Genomic DNA, 22595 nt, shown 5'->3' on the forward strand with positions numbered 1-22595 from the left:
AATCTGACCCATGGCCCCATAATTGGGTTCTTGCCTTCTTCTTATTCGAATGTAAAGTATGAAGCCACAGAGGCTCAGCATGTGTAGAACTAGGCAGCTATTTGCAGAATGAGTGGTGAACAACAAAGACTAGCTGTGATTCTGCAACACATGGGTGTTTGTGTGGGCTGCATTCCTCCACTGTGGCTGTGTCAACTTCATACCCTTTATTCCCTTGGCCTACAACCCCATACTGTAGCTCTCTGAAGTCAACTGGAGAATCATCATTTAGTCATTGTCACGCAAATTTTACCTCCACTACACGGACTACCACTCCAATTTCTTATGTTTAGCAAGCTATTGTCTAGAATTCAGCAAAACCTGGCACATAACAGAAAATGCGGCCGGTTTTGACCAGCCTGCCCCAACTCTACCTGTAGGCTTTAAAACCCAGGAAAGAAACCAGTGAATATATTCCGCCTGATTGAAGGACAACTCCAAATTTAGAGAAAGCTGATTTTAAGGTCTCGCCTTACATAGCACATGCGCGGTGTGTTGCAAGACACATTGTTATCCTACAGTGTAATTAGTGTCCGCCATTGCTTACCATTAGGTGGCTTTATTGGCACTCTAATTTGCTTGCTTCTTGTTAACTGAGTGATTCCCCTCCACTTCATGTGTTTGACCAGCCCCTGAAGCAAGGGAGCATTATTACGTCCTTCCCCAGAACACTTTCCAAGGCACTACTTTTTTCTTTTTGTGAAAGCGTTCTATGAGTGCATGTGTTTTCCTGCTGTCTTGTTCATGTATTGCTCTCCCCCCGCACTGCTGTGTTCCTCTCTTTAGCCACTGAGATTTTCCCCCAGTCCTTATGCTTTGCCTTCTCGCCTGTGAGATCTGTCCCCACTAGCTCCATGTTCCTCTTTTTCACTCGTTTGATGCCCACCTGGGCCCATGTTTGGCTTCCGTCCCTCATCCACAGTATTGCTTCTGTCCCATCTGCACCCTGGGTTGCTTTCACACACCTGGGTTACTTTTTCACCCGGTGTTGCACTTTAAAATCACCCCACCCCACTCTCTCCCTTGTTTTTGCTTCTGCTTCGACTACAGTGTTGCTTCCAACCATCCACTTAAAAAAAATAAAAACATTTTTTTAAAAAACATTTTAAACCGTTTTCATGGTTTGTTTCCTCTTTTTAGCTACCAATCCAACTTGGATTGGTAAATTAAAAAAAATAAAAGTGCACCATCACTTTCTAGGCATACGCATGAGTGGTGCGATTTCTACAAAAGGACGTGATCAGACACATCAAAAGTTTTTTTTTTTATTATTGGTTAGCTATGCTGCACAGCATCAGGGACACTGTACTGCATGTCTAAAACCATTTACAAAGCCAAGCAGGCCCGAAGGTGAGACCTATTAGCGTTCCCATCAGTACAACCTAAGGTACAAAATCACTGGACCTCAGAGTCAACAGTTTGGTATTAGTCTGGACTTCCAAGAGAGGTATGCCTGCACCCGGCACAGATAGACGGGCACACTCCTACTGCTGTATGTTTTCAAAGTCTTGGGACAGACCTTTGAATTGGAGAAGCATTGCACCTGTTGCAGAGGTGCAAGAAAAAGAAGCTGCACTAATATAAGTGTAGCAGGAAAAGGTAAGTGTGCATCTAATCCATTCATGATATTGAGATCTGTTTAGATATGTTATATAGGAACTGAAACAAATATAAGAAACATTATGTTTGATTACTCTGCCCCCTGATGAAGGGATATCCTTAAAAACAAATTACTGGAGAATGGGTCATAGGAGATAAAAAATGTAAATCTTCTCAACAAGATAGAAACAATAAAACAATTAATTATTTTTGAACAATTCATTTGGATATTTCAAAGTCCAAGTTATTTTTCAAATACCAGTGAAAAAAGAATATAACATTGACCGCTGAATTTAGAGACATTTCCAATTCATCTACTTCATGACTTACTCCTCTGTCCCTGTGACAGTTCTTCTGCACAATCAAGTTTACATATTTTTTTCTTCTGCAAATTTTATAGGGGCCCCCGTAAAAGATTTTTTCTCCCCCTGATGTGCAAATTTTGTTTCAAACAATGTCGTCTAGCAATGTTCTTTTTACAATCCCTGCCTAACCCTTTGGTTTGCTTATTAGTGGTGTCTTTTTTAACTCAATCGTGGAAGATCAGGCGGCAGCACAACACCACTGAATGATTTTTTAAATAGTTCCCAATTATCGTTGCTTTCACTTTGTAACTTCTACTTCCATACTGATATGTATAGCATTCTCTTTTTGTACTGATTGATGATTTTAATGTGTATTTATCTGTATTTTGTTCTTTTTAAATTGTATTCATCTGCACTTTTATGATCTATTGAATAAAGTAATTGAATGACTACTTCATGGTTTCCATTGGCAAATACTAAGGAGTACATCACTGCTAAATGGTGGGTTCTTAGATTGTTGGAATTTGAGGCCAGTCTAACTCAATCACTCTCCTCTTCTGACCACTGCTTTAGGAGAACTGCAATATTCTTGCATTTGAACAACAGACTTGAGACCAACTACGCATTCATCTCAATATGTATATCAAAAATGGAAATCTATGTTAGTTCCTATTTCAGAGAGACACTCACGATCGTCCATATTGATCATCTTCTCTGAGACTTTCTCTTCTCCTTTCTCATCGGTGATCGCGGTTCTTTCAAACACCTGGTCACCTTTCCTTCGAGTTACAGTGGTCTCTACTGTTCCATGGCTGTCTTTGACAGTGCGGTGTTCTTCAATGGTCTAAGAAAGAAATATAACTTGTCAAGATGAGAAATAATCATGGAACGCAGGTGGCCAACAATCCCAAACTTGGATTATTCAGGAGATTATATTGAGTGAAGGAGGAACAGGATTTATTTAAATTTTTTGTTTTATAGTGATCCAAAAGGGTTTCATACATAACATGAAATATATCTATCTTACTATTATATTTATACTAAATATTTTCTAGAAGAGCAAGCCCTGATAGATGCTGTAATCGTAAAAGTGAATCAGATTTTTTAATTGATTGAGACAGGGAATCTAAGCATTTTCAAGACGTCACTCCTGTTCAGTCAAAAGTGCATGCATACTGCTCAAGAATAATACATACCCCGTCTGGTCCCATTACTTTGGTGACTGACACACTCTTGAAATAGGATTTTGTTTCTGGTTTTGATGGTCTTAGAACTGTGTCAAGACCCTCAGACGATACTTGAGAATCTAGATCTACAAAATGAAACAAGAAGTTGTACAAGCTTCAACATGCTTAATACAGCATTATCATCTCCACTCACTTACAAAGAGGTGCATTGTTTGATTCTATATCCTCCGTACACATGAGATTATCTGCTCTTAACAGCAGCTCCTTCTCACACCATTGTTCCGAACACAACAAACCACATTCACCCACCATAGCTCCAAGAATTCCATGATCCCTACAGAGAGCAGTGGAAATCACCTCCTCTTCACAGAGCTGCACAACACTCTTGCCACAGAGAAATACATCTTATTCTCTTCCTAGTGATCTCTAATTCTCATCTCCACACTGAGAACCCTAAAACTCCCACGCTCCGTGCAGAGAGCCCTTTGAACTTCCCCCTACATTAAAAATCCACAAATATCCCGTTACTACACGCCGCTACAACTTGCCATTACTATAAACTCAAACTCTCAATTCATAGGTGTAGGAAGCTGGCTCTTTATATGATCTATCAAAATGAGTTATCTTGTGTAAAGAAGCCAGGTCTTCCCCTATGAGTGGACAGGGGCTTGTTTAGGCAATCCCAATGTGCTCTGCTAAGGGGTAGTGTGATTGGGCAGCCTTAGGCTCATCACAGAGTAGTGCAAGGCATCTGAAAATACACACAATGGTCAGTAAATGAGACACGACTCAAGAAGGAGCCCCACACCATGTTATAAAAATAGCAAGTATCTTTATATATGTTAAGGCATCAGACGAAAATCATTCAGGCAAGTATAATAAATTATTTTTTGTTCAAAAACTCAACACTTGCAATGTCTGGATACTTCAATGTTATCCTATGGAAGCAAAAGTCGATGCAGCATTCAGGCATAGTACAGCGACTTACAGGACCCTTCTCCTGGAGTTATGGGGAGTGGTGGGCAACGTCCAAGCCAGCACCATCGGCACTAGGGTGGTTGGTTGAAGAGATGCAAAACAGCATCTGGTGACAAATGTTATTCTATCGAGAACGGTCATGGTGAAACAAGACTGCAGGCTTTCATTGGGTGGCCAGTCTGGCTGAACCAGTAGTGGGGCCTACGTCTCACGGTGCTCAGGGACGTAGGGGCACCTTTGGTCCTTTTCTCTACGGCCCAGGGATGATGGGTCCAGAGGTTTTTTTAGGCATCAGGTTTTCTTACCGGGAGCAGTCGAAGTACAGGGGACCTGCATGCATAGGTTGCAGGTGACATCAGATGGTCCACGAGGGGTGAAACCGCAAAGGACTTGTGCTCTGGAGGGCTGGTAGGCCTCGAGGGCACCTTTGGCCCATGGCACCATTGGCCCACTACACCTCCGGCTTAGAGCGACGGGTGCAGTGGTGGCTTCAGGCGTTCCGGAGTCCTCAGAGTCCTTTCTGTGGAGTTTTTGCATGATGCAGGGGACAGTTACGCTGTTCCACGGGGGGTCTTAGATCTTTAATGAAGGTAGGCAGTGCACCCAGATTTTGGAGGCACAACAGCTGCAGAACGAGACGTCTTTGGCACAGTTTTGACAAGGAGCAGCAGACAGGCTGGCAGGGCTGGGGCCAAGTCAGCTGGTCTCTTCAGCCTTCTGCTTTTGTGGCTCTTCACGTCCTTCTTCGTAGGTAATCAGGATCTACTCTTCTGGTGCTAGGGGCTCCCCTAAATACTGAATTTAGGGGAGTGTAGGGTAGTAGCCAATGAGCTGACCCTTGGGGTCACTATGCCCCCTATTTGGCCACTTCCTGTGGGAAGGGGGTATAAACATGTCCCAGAATTCCCAAGTATGCTATCACAAAGATGGCTACTTCTGAAAAGTCGTGTCAACCTAAGTTGAGCACACTTTAGGGGTGGTACTAACTTGGGGGGCGGTGGCACGCCTACCTGACTAGATTAATTTTCCCACTTGTCCAGGTGCCAAGAGGGCTTGGACAAAGGGAGTCACCTTCCTCTCCTTTGAGGGAAGCCAGATTTGCATTTCAAAGGCGGTAACTCTTTGATGCCTGCCAGCCTAGAAAGGCTCATCAGCAGGCCATTATGTGGGAGGGTGGTGGCACCCTCTTTCTGGATAGGCTTTTGTTCTGGGTTTCCTGAGAGCAAAGGCTCTAACCCTAGGAGGTCAGAAGAGTGTCTTGGGTGGAAGGCTGGCAGAAACCAGTCGGTGTGCACACCAGAGGCTAGTAGGTTTTCAGGGGGAACCTCTAAGGTCCCCTCTGTGTGCATGTATTGGTAAATCTATTGGTAAATCCAACTCTGGAAATAGTGTGGGTTTATCAATACAAGATGTTTGATACTAAACATTCCTATCTACAGTGAAGCCATCATGTAGCTGGGGATCTTGTTTTAAAACAGTGTCCAGCACGTTTTAAAATGGCTTCCCTGGTCACTTGTACTGGCAGTATTAGGACTGACCAGTACAGGGGCATACCTGCTCATGCAGGTATGCCCTAACATGTAATATTCTTTACTTTGACTTAGGGCTGCTAGGCCTGCTCTAGGGGAAACTCACAAATATTACATGTAGTGTTAGGAGATATGGCACGCAGGGATGTGTGACATATTGTGTTTTCACTTTTGTCTGCACTAAGACACGCAGCCTGCAATGGCAGATTTGCATGTGATTGGTTAGGGTTCCCTTAGGGTGCCACAATTTGTGCTAGAGCCCTAAGGGACCCTCTTTAGTACCTCACACTCTAGGTACCAGGGATAAAATTTACTATTGACTTACATAAGGCGCTAAAGGTTTTGCCAATTGGGGGAAACAATTGTACAGTTTTGTGAAAGTGATCTGGCACCGGGGACCTGGTTAGCAGGAACTCTGTGCACTTTCCAGTCAAAATCACATAAGTTGACAGGCAAAAAGAAAGTGGGGGTTGGGTCACGCTCCTACAATAGGGCTCTACAATTAGTCTTTATCTACAAAGTGTGTGCTGAGAGTTATGCAACCTACCACTCTGATAGGTTGATCCGGATAGGTTGACATTCTCGTACTTGCCCACCACTACTAGGTTGTACTGCTCATTTATCCCTAGAGAGCTATGCATCTCGGATCTCATCCAATGTCAAGTAGCTTGCTTAATAGAGAGCTCTGCAACTCACCTCCGGCCATAAATTACAGCATGCCTAACTCAACACAAATTCTACAACCACTCCTCCATACACAGACTTCTACATTTCACACCCTCCTAAACAGAAGGCACTAAAACAGAACCATCTCTACGGAATGCTCTACAACTCTATTTCTAAGGTTCAACTAGATGTTCTTTTACCTGCATTTAAAGCTTTTCAAGTGACAATCACTCCTCTCCTTCTGGACACCCAATGGATTAGGCTGTGGCTCTCATTTTTTGTATTTGTTGGACTCACAACGTTTTGTCACACACTAGTGGAAGGTCCCTGTATCCTACTTCCACGTTCTCACTGCTTGCATAAAGATGATACAACCATGTGCCTTACTAATTTCGTATCAGTCACTCCTTTCTGCTATGCCCTGCTCTCCCAACAAAGCCAGGTACTGTAGCTCTTCAACAAGTCTCACCACTTTACCTCAATCAGCTTCATTTTCAACTGTGATGATACACCCAAGGAGCTTAATCATCAGACGGAAAATCTAATGCCTAATGTCACTCTAGCAAAAAGAGTAAAATGTACTGACCTTTATCTTCTAGAGCAGCATCGTTTCCTGTATGTGGTGGTGCCTTCCAGAAATCATCAATCTAAAAAACAAAGAAGGCACTAAGAGCATCACCACTGGTAAAGAGCAATCACAGAATATTCCATACTACGCACTATACATTACCAACATTGTACACCTGTTGAAGTACATGGTAACTAAAGCACTTATCTGCTAAGATCACCCTTTTCTCAACACCCCCATTGACCACAGAGGCCTTGCCAGCCTTCACAGGCAAAGGACTTCAAATGGTCTCCTGATTACTCAGTTTATCCCGGATAACCGCAGAATACATGTAAACAACACCACCCCGTGCTCTGCAAAGCCACAGGCTTCAGCAGGCTTGGTCCCTTTGAACCTATGAGTAAGTCTATTCCTTCCTGGGCCTCGTTCCAAGAGTATCCTAAACTCCCATCTTTGCTTATTCACTGTGTTACTCCTAATCAAAGAAATTAAATCACTTTCAGTGCAGACCTATCATGGTCCAGCATTCCTTCCATCCAAGGATACCAAAAGCCCCCTCTCTGGGCAATTAAAGTATATACCTCGAGTACTCACAGGGTCCACCCTCTCACCTAAAATCTCTCAATTGGGAATGTAAAGACCCAAAAGAATGACCATTAGAGTACTCTTAACTCCAACTTACCAAATGTCACCTATCTGAAACCCTCTAGTTTCTTCCATATACACGTCACTGCTGCGATCTACACAACAATATCCCACCAAAATGTAGCTCACTCTTGGGCCTAGTCTATCTACATCCCTTCACTCCATACACCTTTAGATTAGCCGTGCATGCTCATGGGATTCTACCCCAACTGCATCTAGAAGTCCCCCTTTCTTCACTGGATCCTGCACAGCTCCAATAAACTTTAGTGGTCCTTCTGTGCACAGCCCGCACATACCCTGCCAAAAGGCCTCCAAGGAGTTCTTCTCTCAGGTGATCGGTAACCAGGTATGTCCCTTGCTTCTGGACGTAGGGAGCCTTCGCTGTTCTTAGGTGGGTCACTGTCTGGTTCCTTCAACATGGAGTCTCGCAGAGACCGGTCCCTTCCTCGGTCTACGGGGTACTCACCAGCACTAGGAAGCTCTGCATGTGATAACAGCATCAAACAATGAGACCGCCTCCGACAGTCGGAGAAATAAAGAATGGAAGCAGAGTTGGATGAACAATTAAAACTAAAACCAGACACTTTTCTCTCTCACTTTGTTGCGAAGTTTTGACAAGGATGAAGAAATTAACATGTTTTTTACTATACTGGTAACATTTTATGGATGTGTACTTTATCCACCAACAAATCATTCATTTTTTAAAAACTCCAAGGATCACACTGGATCGAAAATACTGGGGTAGTAGTGGTCAGAATTATCCCACCTCATTTTTATAGCAATTTGGTGGAACGTAGCTGCTATACCGTAAAAACTTACTACAGGTGATTTGTGAGGTCACAATGCACGCTGTCATATAAATCACATCCCACTGGATGGTGATGATTTTACAATATTGTAAGACAGATGTTAGGAGCATCAAGAAAAGTTTTGCCCGAGGAGTAGATGTCACTGCCAAAGAAACGGATCAGCTCTATAAGGAGCGTTTTAACCTATGACGTCACTTCTGCCTTATTTGCCCACACAACAGAGAAAATAAAACTAACATTCAATGGTATGAATTTAGATATACATAACTTAAAGATAACAGTAACACAAATAAGAAGTGTGAAAGCACAATAAGTAAGTAGTGCAAACAAGGGTATTCATTGTCAAGTACATGATCAAATTTAACGTGTCCGCTTAATGGATACCTCAAGCCAATTACTCTTTTTTTTTTTAAAGAATCCCATAGTAGTACCACCATATAAAGATGGGTCTAATGAGCATAACTGACTACTAAAATGGAAAAGAAACAGGACCCCCATTAGTCACAGATGACACTATAAACAATTAACACATACAAGGCATTGTATCAATGTTTATACATGTATTTCTTTGATTAATATTTAAGGATTAAATGGTTATAAGAGCTCCACTCAAACCTTAAACATAAACTTAATTAACAAACGGATAAGTGAATTCTGGGAAATCAATAGAAGGAGCACAGCCTCAGGTATTGCTTGGGATGCATTTAAGGCGGGAGCCCGAGGGGAGACACTGAGCTATTCGATTCATAAACAGAAATCCGAGAGGACCAGAGTTGAGGAACTAGTAAGAACATTAGCTAAGGCAGAGGAGGAATTGAATTTGTTAATTCAGCTGAGTATGCCCTTGGAACAGCAATTACTTAAAATTATTTCATTAAAAGCCGAAGCAATAGAAGGTATTGCTAGTAAAACTGCAGCCAACTACCTAGCCAAGAAGGAACAATCTTTCGAGTTGAGCGAGAGAGTTGGACACATCTTGGCAATTCGCACCAGACAGAACTTAGCAGCAGGAGAAATTAAGGATATCTTGGATAGCCAAAGTAATATGGTATACGAGCCAGGGGGCGTAAGGGAGGTTTTTAGGCAATTTTATACAGATCTCTATGGCCTAGAGGATGGTGGCGGGGATGTAGATATAAAGGAATATCTTAACCACAGCTTAGCCCCGAACTTCTCGGAAGAAAAGAAGCTAATTTTAGAATCCCCAATTAACCTAGAGGAGGTGGCCTCAGCACTGGCGAATCTTCCTTCAGGAAAAGCAGCAGACCCGGACCAGATCCCAATTGAATTTTATAAGGTATTTCAAGAGGTGCTTATTGCTAAGATGTTAAATACGGTACTACAGGCCCAGCAGGGGAATTCAATTCCAAGATCATGGGGGGGCTGACGTTATAGTCATCTTAAAGAACGGCAAGGCACCTACAGCACCGGGTTCTTACAGGCCTATCACCTTAATGAATTCGGATGCAAAGGTTTTTTCAATAATTTTAGCCAAAAGATTGTCATGGTCAGTCCCACACAACACGGGTTTATTCCGGGGAAGGGCACCACTCAGCACATTAGGCAGGTAATTACTCTGTTTGATGCCACTGGCGTCCCAGGGGACCCTATCGCAGTTTTATTCCTAGATGCAGAAAAGGTGTTCCACAGGGTCTCTTGGTACTACCTCTGGGCGGTAATGAGATGGTATGGCTTAGGGGAAGGCTATATCCAAGGTGTTCAAGCACTATATAGGGAGCAGACAGCCCGGATTAGGATTAATAGGGGACATACTGCCTTGGTGCAGATTAACAGGGGGACCAGGCAGGGCTGCCCATTGTCACCTTTGTTATTCGCTCTAAATATGGACCCCTTACTGCGAAGGTTAGAAGACAACTTAAGCATTCCCGCTGTAAGCATAAACGGCAAGCAAATTAAAACGCTGGCCTACGCGGACGACGTGGCAATTGTCACTCCCAATCCTGCCCTAGCCATCGGTGAGGTAGAATTGGAGGCTCAGTGATTTGGAGAGTTCTCAGGATATAGGCTCAATAAGAGCTCAATAAGAGCAAGACCCAGATAGTCAAAAACTCTTACACTGTTTGTAATGATTGCCGTGTAGTTAACGCTGCAGTTTATCTGGGGGTTTAGATTTCTGCAGATTTAGATGTGGTAGTAGAACGGAATATGGCACCCCTAATGGCCAAAGTAAGCTCGGACCTAGTGAGAATGAACAATCTCCACTTATCTTTGGTAGGTCGTACAAATATAATTAAAATGGTAATTTTACATAAATTTCTATATTTCAGTACATTTATTTTTTTAGGCCAAATGGTTTAATAGTTTAGAGTTAGTTCTGAATACATTTATCTGGGCACATGGGAAAACAAGGAGGACATATAGGTTTATCACTCTCCCTAGGGCTAGAGGAGGCTGGGGGGCACCGGACTTTACTATGGGGCAGCGGCTCTGCAGCATATGCAGGGTCTGATTGGAGGCGGCGGATTGGATCCTAAAATCACGTCCACTTCTACAGAAGTTTACGCAACTGTTCTCGGTACTGAGACGGAGAACTCTTTTCTTAGCTGCACTGACTACTCCTATTTTAAAAGAACAAGGTTTAAGACAGTCTGGGCCGCCCATAAAATCTGGGCAGCTTTTTTGAAGAAATTTGGCTTGGGGAGGTTCAACAGATATACGCGGTTGTATAAAAACAGATCCCTACCACCAACGATATTTTCAGATTCAGTTATGGCAGATTGAGCAGAAAAGGGGATTGTGAAGATAGGGGACCTGTTGGGCCCAGATGGGATTCTTCAATTTTCGAATCTAGAGGCTAAATTCCACATAAACAGGAGGAGCTTTTTCAAATACCTACAGGTTCGGAGTTTTTTGAGTAGCAGGCAGGGAGGGACTGCAGGGTTTGCCAATAATGGCATCTTGGATTGCATAGAAAGGGGCGGGGAGTGTACAATCCGCAGTTTTTATGCAGCTCTGGTACTGTAAAACCAGATGACCTGGAAAAGCATGGAGCTAAGTGGACTAATAAATTAGATATCGAGATAGGCTGCTTTCAAGATTCTTTAGAGCTAAGGTGCTCAGTACTATGCTCAGCCTCTCTACAAGCTTATACGCTATACTCTCTTTATTTCACCCCGGCAAGAATAGCTCAGTGGGGAGGAACTTCAGGGACCACTTGCGCACGCTGCAATGCACCAGAGGCAGACATCATACACATATTTGCTACCTGCCCACAACTTTATACATTTATTAAAGATATTGAATTCTTTCTTGCCAGCTTGTTAGGGGTTAGTACTACCCTCACCCCACCTTTGACACTACTTGGTGTTTGTACAGACAGTACGTATGGGGAATTCCTATTTGTCGCCATGGCATTTCTGAGACTCTTGATAGCTAGGACTTGGTTGGATAAAATACCACCAGTAATGCAACAGTGGCTGGCAAGCCTCCTGGCTGTCTACAACTTAGAAAAAGGCATATACGCTAGGAAGGGTAGGAGGGCGAGGGGGTTATGGAAGAAAATCTGGGAACCAATATGGATATGGAAGGAGGGTATGTCGGTGAGCTGAATACATGTATTATTATATATCTGGTGACTGGTCGTTAGTTTGTGTTATGTATTAGAACCCGCAAAGAAGTAGTTCTTACTCTTTTTTTCTTTGTATTTTGTGTTTTTTTGCTTCTTATCGACGTTTAGTATTGTTATATTTTACTGTGCTGTGCGGTATGTGAAAAAAATCAATAAAAAATGTAAAAAAAACAAAACTTCAACATAAACTTGTTTCAAAAACATACTAAAAGCAAGTTATATGGCGCACATATTGAAAGTCATAACAAACAACAAATATAAATAAAAAAGATTTAAAAAGCTGTTATTTAACTGACTGCCAAGATATACACGTCACCCAAGTACAAACAAACATGAAAACACAGTGTTCTGAAAAGGTAAATCACAGAAAAACGTATCTTTAAGTTATTTTCTGTAGTTGGTTAGATTAGTGTAGTCAACGGGGCCCTAGACGCGTGTGCTTTGCTTTACTGAGTGTTACTAGAGCCAGTAGTTTATGTGGCCTTTCCTCTAGATTCTTAAGGGAAATGTTATGGGCTACAAAAACACTCTGCCTCCCTCAGGCATTACAGACCTCTGTTTTACTGTGATTTACTTTTGAGTTTTCATGTTTGTTCTTATGTAATGTTATACTGCTCTATATTTGCATAAATACCCGCCTCTGATTTTTTAAAAGTCTAGTGATATCACTAGTCATCTGTAATAAGGAAGTGGCATAGCTACTATACCGTAAAAACTTACTACAGGTGAGTTGCGAGTTCACAATGCCTATCAGAACCAGCAGCGTTGGGAAACGCAGGTCGAAAAGCCGGATTGCGCCTACTATTTAAACTATGAAAGAGAAAATTCGGGTTTTACTCCTTCTGAACAATTTTCACAGAAATTAAACAGTGGCTAGCCGAAAGGAGACATCTATGGTTGCAAGTTTTGGAGCCATACCATCTGTGTCCTCTGAAAGATCAGGAGACCATGATTTGATGTTTTTTCCGGAAAGGGTTGGATGTGTGACCATTAGTTACAATTAATAAAATACAATCTGCTGTACATTACAAGGATTTTGCAAGTCATCTTTAAGTTCTGTGATGTTATAAAAGGAACTTTGCCTTCATTATCGCTCTTCTGTGTGGTCATGGCACATCTTAAAGACTTGCCATAATGTATGGTAGAAGGTACTTCATCCAATATATGATTGCCACTTACTTTTGTTCTATTGCCCCAATGCCAGTCCCACCTGGTTACATACCCATGTCTTCGTACTGTGGCACAGTGTGTTCTCTAAAAAAGACCTCCTGATGAACACTCAACAGGTTTGAAATCGTGATAGGGTATACCCTATTTTAACACAATACCATCTACACTGAAGAAGAGCTTGATAGGTGCTGTGACAACATACCTATTGGGCTGGCTGCCCATTTGTCGATATCGGTAAAGAGTTTGTTGAAATCCTGGAAAACTTCCTCGAAGCCGAAACTGCTGTGAAAAAAGGACCCTCCGGGGCCAAAGCTGAATCCGAAACCTTCGGGCGCTCTACCACCAAAAGGGTAAGCACGGCCTTCGTCACCATCCTCCTCTTCTTCATCCTCATCATGAGCGATGCCCCCGAAGAAGGGATCTCTGTGTTAGACAGCCAAGAAAGAGAGGGTTTGTGTAGTGGCAAACCGCAACAGCAGGCACTGATGCTTTCAAGCAATCTTAAGTCTGATCAGCAAAGGATATATATACATCTCCACCCCACTCACTGTGTGCCAAGCAGAGTTCTCTTCTCGAGCATAGGAAGGCAATCTCGTAGATGTTTTTAATTATTCTGCCCTATCACCAACTACTATAAAGCACAAACGAGTACAAAGAAAGGACTGGGTGCCTAATTCAAGATCAGCACACCAAACTGAATCCTCGCTTACCTGACATTGAAAAACTACAGAGAAAGGTGCAAAGAATCATAAGCAACTGAGCTATTTTTGCTTTTTTTTTTAGCTGTGGTACAATGATGTTTAACATTTACAATTTCCAGTGCATTGGAAATCCCACGGTAAGGGGGACAATTTAATAAATTAACCGGAATAGAAATGAACGCATTACAGAGAACACTGCGGGATCGACTGGCCCTCAAGTGGCTTTGAAGAGATGAGAATACACCTGACCTTATTCCTCCTCCCACCCTCCTTTACTCCCTTCTTGTTGTGCAACTTGGTGACCAAAGAGGCTGCCTGACACTTCATCTTGAGGGTGCCAAGGGGAGACTTAGACACTGCGGGGGCCCTGTCAGGTTAGTTGAGCGAGGGGGTGTTGAACAGCATGCATGAAAGTGTGGGTGGTGTTTGGTCTGAGTGAGCAGGTGGCTGGCCTGCGTGAGCAAGTGGGGTGCTGTTAGTGACATGCACTTGCAGGAGGAGCATGTGAACACTCATCCGTATTATGTGGTGAGGTGTGGCGGCCATGCAGTAAGCGACAACTGTGGTTTAGAGCAAGGAGGGGCGTGGCAGGGTAGCGGTGGGTGGAGGAGAACCAGCGTTCCAGCGTTCCTGGCGCTTAGCTCAGTTCATATGTAAAGGTATATGCCCAGGCAGACTTACAAAACAAGAGACTGGCTATTTTTAAAAAAAACATTATATGAACATAGATCAAGAAATTAGCGCAATGGACTGTAATGATATCAAAAATAATTTTTAATTCAGATATATTAAAAAATGAATAAATACATGTAGATCTGTATATACGATATACACAATAAAAGCTATCGATTCTTAAGAATTATTTTTGATATCATTACAGTCCATTGCGCTAATTTCTTGATCTATGTTCATATAATGTTTTTTTTAAAAATAGCCAGTCTCTTGTTTTGTAAGTCTGCCTGGGCATATACCTTTACATAAAAATTGTTTCCCTGACCCAGGAGTCATATCCTAACCAGGGGGTCCTTGATACCTACATAGCTGAGCTCAGTTCAGGCACAGTAAGTCAAGGGACCTAGGCCCTTGTTTATCAACCAATTAATCACAGAAGCAGAATGGGTAAAACCATTTGATATATGGAGGTCTATAAATAAATCTTTCCCATCTTGACCGAAAGATCATCCACCTGATCCAGGCTGATCTTTGTTTTTAAATTAACAAGGTGTCTTAGCATTAAGTGTTAAGTCCCTAGGTATTAATTCATGCATTGGTGGATAATATTGTCTTCTTTAATAAAGAGTCTGTTATACAGGAGGTGTTGAGTCTGTGAAAAGTTAAGTAAGCTCCCTATTTCACACCACAGGGCTCGACAAATCCACTCGCCCGCTCGCCTTTGCGAGGAAGAATGGATGAGGACGAGTTATTTTTAGGTCCTACTCGCCCTTTCTGGCTAGTGATGCCTTTAAATCTTGTTAACGAACAAGTTACTTACCTTCGGTAACGATATATCTGGAAGAAACAGTAGTTCGTATTAGATTCCTTACCTTAGAATATCCCCAGGCGTCAGACTGGATCCGGAAACTTTTGCGTAGCAGTACCCCTGCGCGTCGGTAGGCGTCGTCTGCTCCGGGATGACGTCGCTGGAGTACTTAGACGCCGCCCTCGTGCGCTGACGTCAGTTCTTATACACAGCTTTTCCACGCCAGAAACGCAGAGCCATGATAAAAACCAACACTGGTGCCATGAAACTAGGGCACTGAAAGGCGATGACCTTAACCCTAGATATCGGTTCGCAGAACAGGGAGGATGGGTGGGGCGGTAAGGGATCTAATACTAACTACTGTTTCTTCCAGATATATCGTTACCGAAGGTAAGTAACTTGTTCATCTGAAAGAAACAGGTTAGTATTAGATTCCTTACCTTAGAATAGATACCCCAGCAATACCAACCCCAGAAAGTCCTGGAGGATCTGGAGGACGGAACGGCCAAAGAAGCCATCCCTCCGGACTTGACTGTCCAGGCAGTAGTGTCTTGCAAAAGTGTGCAGCGAGGTCCACGTAGCTGCCTGACCAATGTCCTGCAAGGGGACTCCCCGACCCAGGGCAGTAGTAGCCGCCGTGGCCCGAGTGGAATGGGCCCTCAGCCCAACAGGAGGTTCCTTCTTAGCCAAGGAGTAGCATGCCTTGATACACAACACGACCCACCGAGAGATGGTCCGCTTGTGTACCGCAAGTCCCTTCTTAGCACCCACTTAACCAACAAAGAGTTGGTCATCCACCCGGAACTGTCGTGTGCGATCCAGATAAAACGAGAGCGCACGTTTTGGTTACAGACGGTGGAGCCGCTCTTCCTCCTTTGAGGGATGCGGAGGCGGAAAGAATGTTGGCAAGGTGATAGACTGCCCGATGTGGAAGGCTGTGACAACATTGGGCAGGAAAGAGGGTCTTGTCCACAGCACAACCTTGTCCGGATGGACAGAAAGGAAAGGAGGTTTGGAAGAAAGAGCCTGGAGCTCACTCACTCTCCTGGCAGAGGTGATGGCAACCAGGAAAGCAGTCTTCAGAGTAAGAAGGCGAAGAGGACAGTTATGAAGTGGCTCAAAGGGAGCGCACATCAGATAGGTAAGAACAAGGTTCAAGTCCCACTGAGGCATCATGAATGGAACAGGGGGAAACATGTGTGAGATACCCTTCAAAAACCTATTTACAATTGGGGACTTGAACAAAGATGGCTGATCAGGTAGCCTTAAAAAGGCTGAAAGGGCAGAAAGTTAGCCCTTGAGAGTGCCCAGAGCAGAGCCCTGCTGGACACGAGAAAGAAGGAAGAGGAGAACCTCCGAAAGAGGGGCAGAGAGAGGATCCACAGCCTTTGCTGTGCACCATGCCACAAATCTGTTCCACCTGCAGGCGTATACCGACTTTGTGGAGGGACGCCTGGCAGCCAGAATCACAGTACAGACTTCATGAGGCAAGTCAAATGGCCTCAACTATCGCCGCTCAATCTCCAAGCATGTAGGTGGAGACTGGACAGGTTCGGGTGGAGGACCGTCCCCTGCTCCTGCGACAGAAAGTCCTCCTGAAGAGGCAAACGAACCAGGGGACCGACAGACATACAGAGTAGCTCGGGATACCAGTACCTTCGTGCCCAGTCCGGAGCCACAAGGATAACTTGAGCCCGGTTGCGCTTGATCTTCTTCAGCACTCTGGGCAGAAGTGGTATAGGCGGAAAGGCGTACAACAGATCGCAACTCCACTCGCGACGAAAAGCGTCTCCGAGCGAGTGCCGCCTTGGAAATTCCAACGCGCAGAACTGATGACATTGTGCGTTCTCTTCTGTGGCGAATAGATCTAACCAAGGCTCTCCTCACTGCAGAAAGAGGCCTTGCGCCACATCCGAGTTGAGACGCCATTTGTGATCAATCATGCACCGTCGGCTGAGTTCGTCCGCCCTGGGGTTCATGGAACCTGCCAGGTGTTGAACCACCAGGGTCACGCCCTGATGTTCCAGCCACTACCAGAGGCGCAGAGCCTCCTGGCAGAGGGTCCATGACCCCACCCGCCCTGTTTGTTGGAGTACCACATGGCGGTGGTGGTGTCCGTGAACACTTGCACTACGCTCCCCGGACAGAGGGGAGTATTGCCTTCAGTGCTAGACGAATCGCCCTCAGCTCCAGAAGGTTGATATGGAGCCAGGACTCCGCCAGAGACCAGAGGCCTCTGATCTCGGCCTCTCCCATGTGGCCTCGCCAAACTAGGAGGGACGCGACAGTCACAACTACGTGCTCCGGTTGGGGTAAGGAGAGGGACCTGCCGCTGACCCAATCGCGGTCCGTGAGCCACCACTGCAGCTGTCTCACAGTGCCCTCCGAGATCAGGACATGGTCTGACAGTTTGCCCTGATGCTGGGCCCACTGAAACTTCAGGTCCCACTGCAGAGCCCGCATCCGCCACCGGGCGTGATGCACCAGAAGGATGCAGGAGGCCATCAGCCTCTTGAAGAAGTTGCAAGCGGTCCCCCGACACGCGGTGGTATTGCTGTGGCATGGCTAGAGGGGTTGTCTCGAAGGGGAGGGAGTAGCCCCTTCGGACGATTTGCAACACTTACCTGTCCGAAGTGACAGTGCGCCAGTGGAAGTGGTGATGGCGAACCCTGCCCCCCACTGGCGTCACATGGGCCTGAAAGCATGGACTAGGAGGCTTTAGAGGCGGATGCTGCGGGGGAAGGTGTGGACTGGACTCGCCGTTGTCCCCGACTGCCGCCACGGCGGTTTCCATGGCCGCCACCGCGTTGGATGTTAGTCTGCGGTGCGTGGCTGGCAGCACGTGTGGGAGCGCCCCTTCCTTGGCCACGAAAGGAGCAAAAGGCACCCGTTTGCTGGCGCGGGCCGAGAGGCCCAAGGACTTGGCCGTAGCCCTGGCGTCCTTAAAGCGCTCAAGCGCATGGTCTGCCTTGTCGCCAAAAAGGCGACGGCCATCGAACGGCATGTCCATAAGAGTTTTCTGGACATCGGCCGAAAATTTGGCGGACCTCAACCAGGCGTTGCGACGAATCGCCACCGTCATTACCATCGCTCTGCCCAGTGAGTCGGTGGTATCGAGCCCACACCGGATAGAAAACCGTGCTGCATCTCGACCCTCCGCAAGGGCTTGGGTGAGTTTAGTCCTGACCTCCGCTGGACATTCTGGCAGCACGTCCGCAACCGTGTCCCACAGAGAGTGGGTGCAGCGTCCCAAGAGGCAAGCGGTGTTGACTGACCGCAGTCCCAAACTCAGGGAGGAGAATACTTTCTTACCGTATTGCTCGTACCTCTTGGATTCCCGATCGGGCGGGGCAGACAGGAATGCGGTCTGGGAGTTGGAGGCCTGGATGACCAGGCTCTTGGGGTTGGGGTGAGTGGACAGGAAGCAAGGGTGCCCGGAGCCGGGCGGTGGCGTCTGGCCACGTTCCTATCTACAGGCTGACCTGTAGCGGGCTTGGACCAAGTGCTTAAAAGAACGTCTGACAAGGCCTCATTAAACGGCAGCAGAGGCTCAGCCGAGCTTGACTGCGGTTTAAGGACCTCAGTTAGGAGGTTAGTCCTCACGGCCGCGATTGGGAGCTCCAGTCCCAAGGCCTTGGCTGCCAACATCAGCACCACACACTGTAGGCAGCCCCCTCCTCCGAAGCCACAGTGGGAGGGGAGACAAAACCAGTGTCTTGCGGGGTGTCCAGCCCACTGGCAGTCCCAAGCTCACCTGTCCAGTCCTGCTGAGACTGATACTCCCGTGCCAGAGGGTCCTCAGACCCCTCCCAATCCCCCTCGTCATCCATCTCCTGGTATGCAGGTTCAAAGGATGGGGCCGGTTCGTGGAAGTAAAAATCTCCACACGACGTTGAAAGCGGCGCCGCTCCGGCGCCGGAACCGAATCGAGGGCAGGATCGGGGACAGCGTCGCCAGGGGCGACACTCTAGGGGCCGGCGCCGGTGAGGTCGACCGGCGACGACCCAGATCCGGAACGGGATCCAGTGAGGGCCTGCAGCGCCTGGAGCGAAGTCGCCGGCGGCGCCGGGGCCAAAGCACCCAACGGCGTCTGAGCCTAAGCACCCGACCCACTAGGCCCCCCAGCCGGGGCCGCTGGGCCCGAAGGCGCCACGGAACCTGGCGGAGGAGGGAGAGACCTCATGGCCATGAGGTAGCGCTCTATCTCCTCCGGCGTCGCGTCATGCCCAGGGACCGGAAGGTATGGGGCAGGCCGAACGCCCGCAACTATCGGAGCCGTGTGGGTGGTGTCACCTGAACCCCTGGCCGCGTCGCGCGAGCGTCGGGGTGGGTCGGAAGAGCGATGACGCCTTTCCGACCTCTCATGCCCCTTACCTGAGGATCTTGATCCCGAAGACCGATGCCGACTCTCGGAGCTACGAGGGCTCCGACCCCGCAACCGGTCCCTCGACCTCCTGTGGGACCGGGACCTCGAACGGCGTGGGGCCGACTGCCGGAGCTCAAGTCGCTTGCGGGACCACTCCCGCCTAGCCTTAGACGTCAGGGCCCGGCAGTCGGAGCAGGTTCGGTCGTCGTGGTCGAGATCTAGACATTGGCGATGGGGGTCGGTAACCGACATCAATCGGCTGGACTTGGAGCAGGGTTTGAACCCGGGCATCCCTACCGGCACCGTCGGGGTCAATCGACTCGAAAAACAGATCAAAAAGATTAAAGTTTAGTCAAAAAATTACTAAATGGTATTACTACTCCGGATCTGCGCTTAGCTGGAGCGGAAAAAAGAAGAACTGACGTCAGCGCGCGAGGGCGGCGACTAAGTAGTTCGGCGACGTCATCCTGGTGCAAACGACGCAGACGACGGACGCGTAGCCGCAGACTACGCCTACCAACGCGCAGGGGTACTGCTACGCAAAAGTTTCCAGATCCAGTCTGACGCCTAGGGATATTCTAAGGTAAGGAATCTAATACTAACCTGTTTCTTTCAGATTTGTCATTTTTGCTCTGTTTTCAGAGACAGAGGTCAAGTACGTTGCAGTTGGGTCGAGGGGATTTTCCAAGTTACTAGACCTGCAGGACTAGTACAATTTTTCAGATTTGTCGAGCCCTGCACCATACAGCTCCACTGGCACACATCCATCTCACACAGCTTCTACAGATCCACTACTGGACACCAGGCAGCCTCTCACCCTTTGAATGTATCCACCATCTTTAACAAGTTTCATCACAAACACACCAAGGATCCAACAAAACGGTCATCGTGCCACTTTGAACACACAATTGCGTATAACACAGAGCATAAACACATCTAGGCAATATGTCATAACAATACCCTAATGCAATAGACCTGGGCCTAAATCCATCGTTTTTTTGCTCACCATGCCATTCCAGTTTGAACCCAGCCATATGCAAATCAGTCTTGACCCTGTGCCCCGTGGGAACAGTCCAACCCGAAGTGCCAAGCCAGGTTCTCCCTGGACTTGAAACAAACATCCTAGGACCGGTTTCGGCCTTTCAGCCCTAATCAGCCAGGAATGCTTGATTCCAGTGGCATGGAGAGCACGGGACTCACGTCTGAGCATACCCGTGCCACTCGGGTGCAATGCAAAAACAACAATTGATGGACTGAATGCAGAATAATGTCATACATTCAACCCAGTAGAGAAATCTGGGCCTAAATCCATTGTTTTTTTGCTCACCATGCCATTTCAGTTTGAACCCAGCCATATACAAACATTCCGTCCATCATCCTGTGTGTTTTGCTGTTCGCCCTATGTGGGAAGGGTATGCCCAGACGTGGGTCCCGTGCTCTCTACGCCACTGGAGTCAAGCTATCCTGGCTGATGACGGCTGATAGCCAGAAACCGGACCTAGGATGCTTGATTCAGGTCCAGGGAAGACATGGCTTGGCAGTTCGGGCTGGACTATTCCCATGAGGCACAGGGTCAAGACTGATTTGCATATGACCATGTCTGAACTGGGTTGGCGTGGTGAGAAAAATAACAATGGTTTAAACCCAGATCTGTGACTGGGGGGTGAATGTTTTGCCATTGTGCAACATTCCGTCCATCATTTTGCATGTTTTGCTGTTCGCCCTGTGTGGGAAGGATATGCCCAGATGTGGGTCCCGTGCTCACTATGCCACTGGAGTCAAGCTGATGACGGCTGATAGCCAGAAACAGGTCCTAGGATGCTTGATTCCGGTCCAGGAAAGACATGGCTTGGTAGTTCGGGCTGGACTGTTACCATGAGGCACAGGGTGAAGACTGATTTGCATATGGCCATGTCTGAACTGGGGTGGCGTGGTGAGCAAAATAATGATGGATTAAACCCAGATCTGTGACTGGGGGAGAATGTTTGACAATGTTCAACATTCCGTCCATAATCTTTTTGTGTTACAGTATGATTTAATGGAAAACCAAAGGTGGTGATGGACGGAGCATTGACAATACAAACACTCACCTCCAGTCAACTGATCTGGGTTTAATCCATCACCGATCTTTAGCTCACTCCGCCACCCCAGTTCAGACATGGCCATATGCAAATCAGTCTGACCCTGCGCCTCATGGGAACAGTCCAGCCCGAACTGCCAGTATGATTTAATGACACAGCTCAAGACACTTACCACAGCACCCGACGTTCATATAGCTCGGCAGGTTAACTAACAAGCTGCTAAAAATAAATCATTCTAAGCCTCAGCCACTAAAACACTGAACCCCTAGAAGAAGTATAAGAACACGGCATACAAGAACCAAGGACCGGGTTTCGATCTTGGCGTGAAGGATGTCCAGTCCGCCGTAATACACCTTCCATAGGATATAATGGAATTGCAATACAGCGGACGGGATATCCATCACATTTCTGGCGGAGTACTCATCCACCAAGATCGTAATCAGGCCTCAAGTCAGCAAGGTAAAGCAAAGCAAAGCTCTAACAATTTTACGACTGAAAAAAGGTAACTAATAACTCTCCAAATTTCAGACAGTCATGTGGCAGACTAGTGGAACTAGCAAACGTAGAGCATACCCATCCTATTGTAGTACTAACATCCCAATAAATTCCCAAAGAACATGATTTTTTTTACATCTAGCTACTATTTTTAAATTAGAAAAGCGCTATCCAACATCATAACTTTACCAACTCTAATAATTAACATGGCCTTTTTAAAGCCATAGCCCAGCAAGGTACATGAAACTAGCAAGTTAATGGTATGTAAACAAGAAAAGCTTCAATGCATATTAGCATATAGGCACTTATTTGCCAATTTCAGAGTTTGGAAATTCCAGCATCTTTGAATGTACATTCTTATAGCACCCTTTTATTATTCGATGCACTA

At 46.2% G+C, this 22595-nt stretch overlaps 1 protein-coding gene across 1 annotated transcript in view; it reads right to left on the reverse strand.

Annotated features, from left to right (window-relative positions):
• HAX1 (HCLS1 associated protein X-1) overlaps nucleotides 1–22595 on the reverse strand; it is a 42524-nt gene that overhangs the window by 7911 nt on the left and 12018 nt on the right. Inside the window, exons 2-6 of the mRNA XM_086947501.1 lie at nucleotides 13287–13507; nucleotides 7813–7997; nucleotides 6890–6950; nucleotides 3140–3255; nucleotides 2634–2787 (exon numbers count right to left, since the gene is read on the reverse strand). Of these exons, the coding sequence (XP_086803627.1) occupies nucleotides 2634–2787; nucleotides 3140–3255; nucleotides 6890–6950; nucleotides 7813–7997; nucleotides 13287–13507 (737 nt within the window). The remainder of the gene's footprint in view (nucleotides 1–2633; nucleotides 2788–3139; nucleotides 3256–6889; nucleotides 6951–7812; nucleotides 7998–13286; nucleotides 13508–22595) is intronic.

The sequence above is a fragment of the Lissotriton vulgaris genome, chromosome 12 (genome assembly GCF_964263255.1).
Source record: "Lissotriton vulgaris chromosome 12, aLisVul1.2, whole genome shotgun sequence".
NCBI classification, from domain to species: Eukaryota; Metazoa; Chordata; class Amphibia; order Caudata; family Salamandridae; genus Lissotriton; species Lissotriton vulgaris.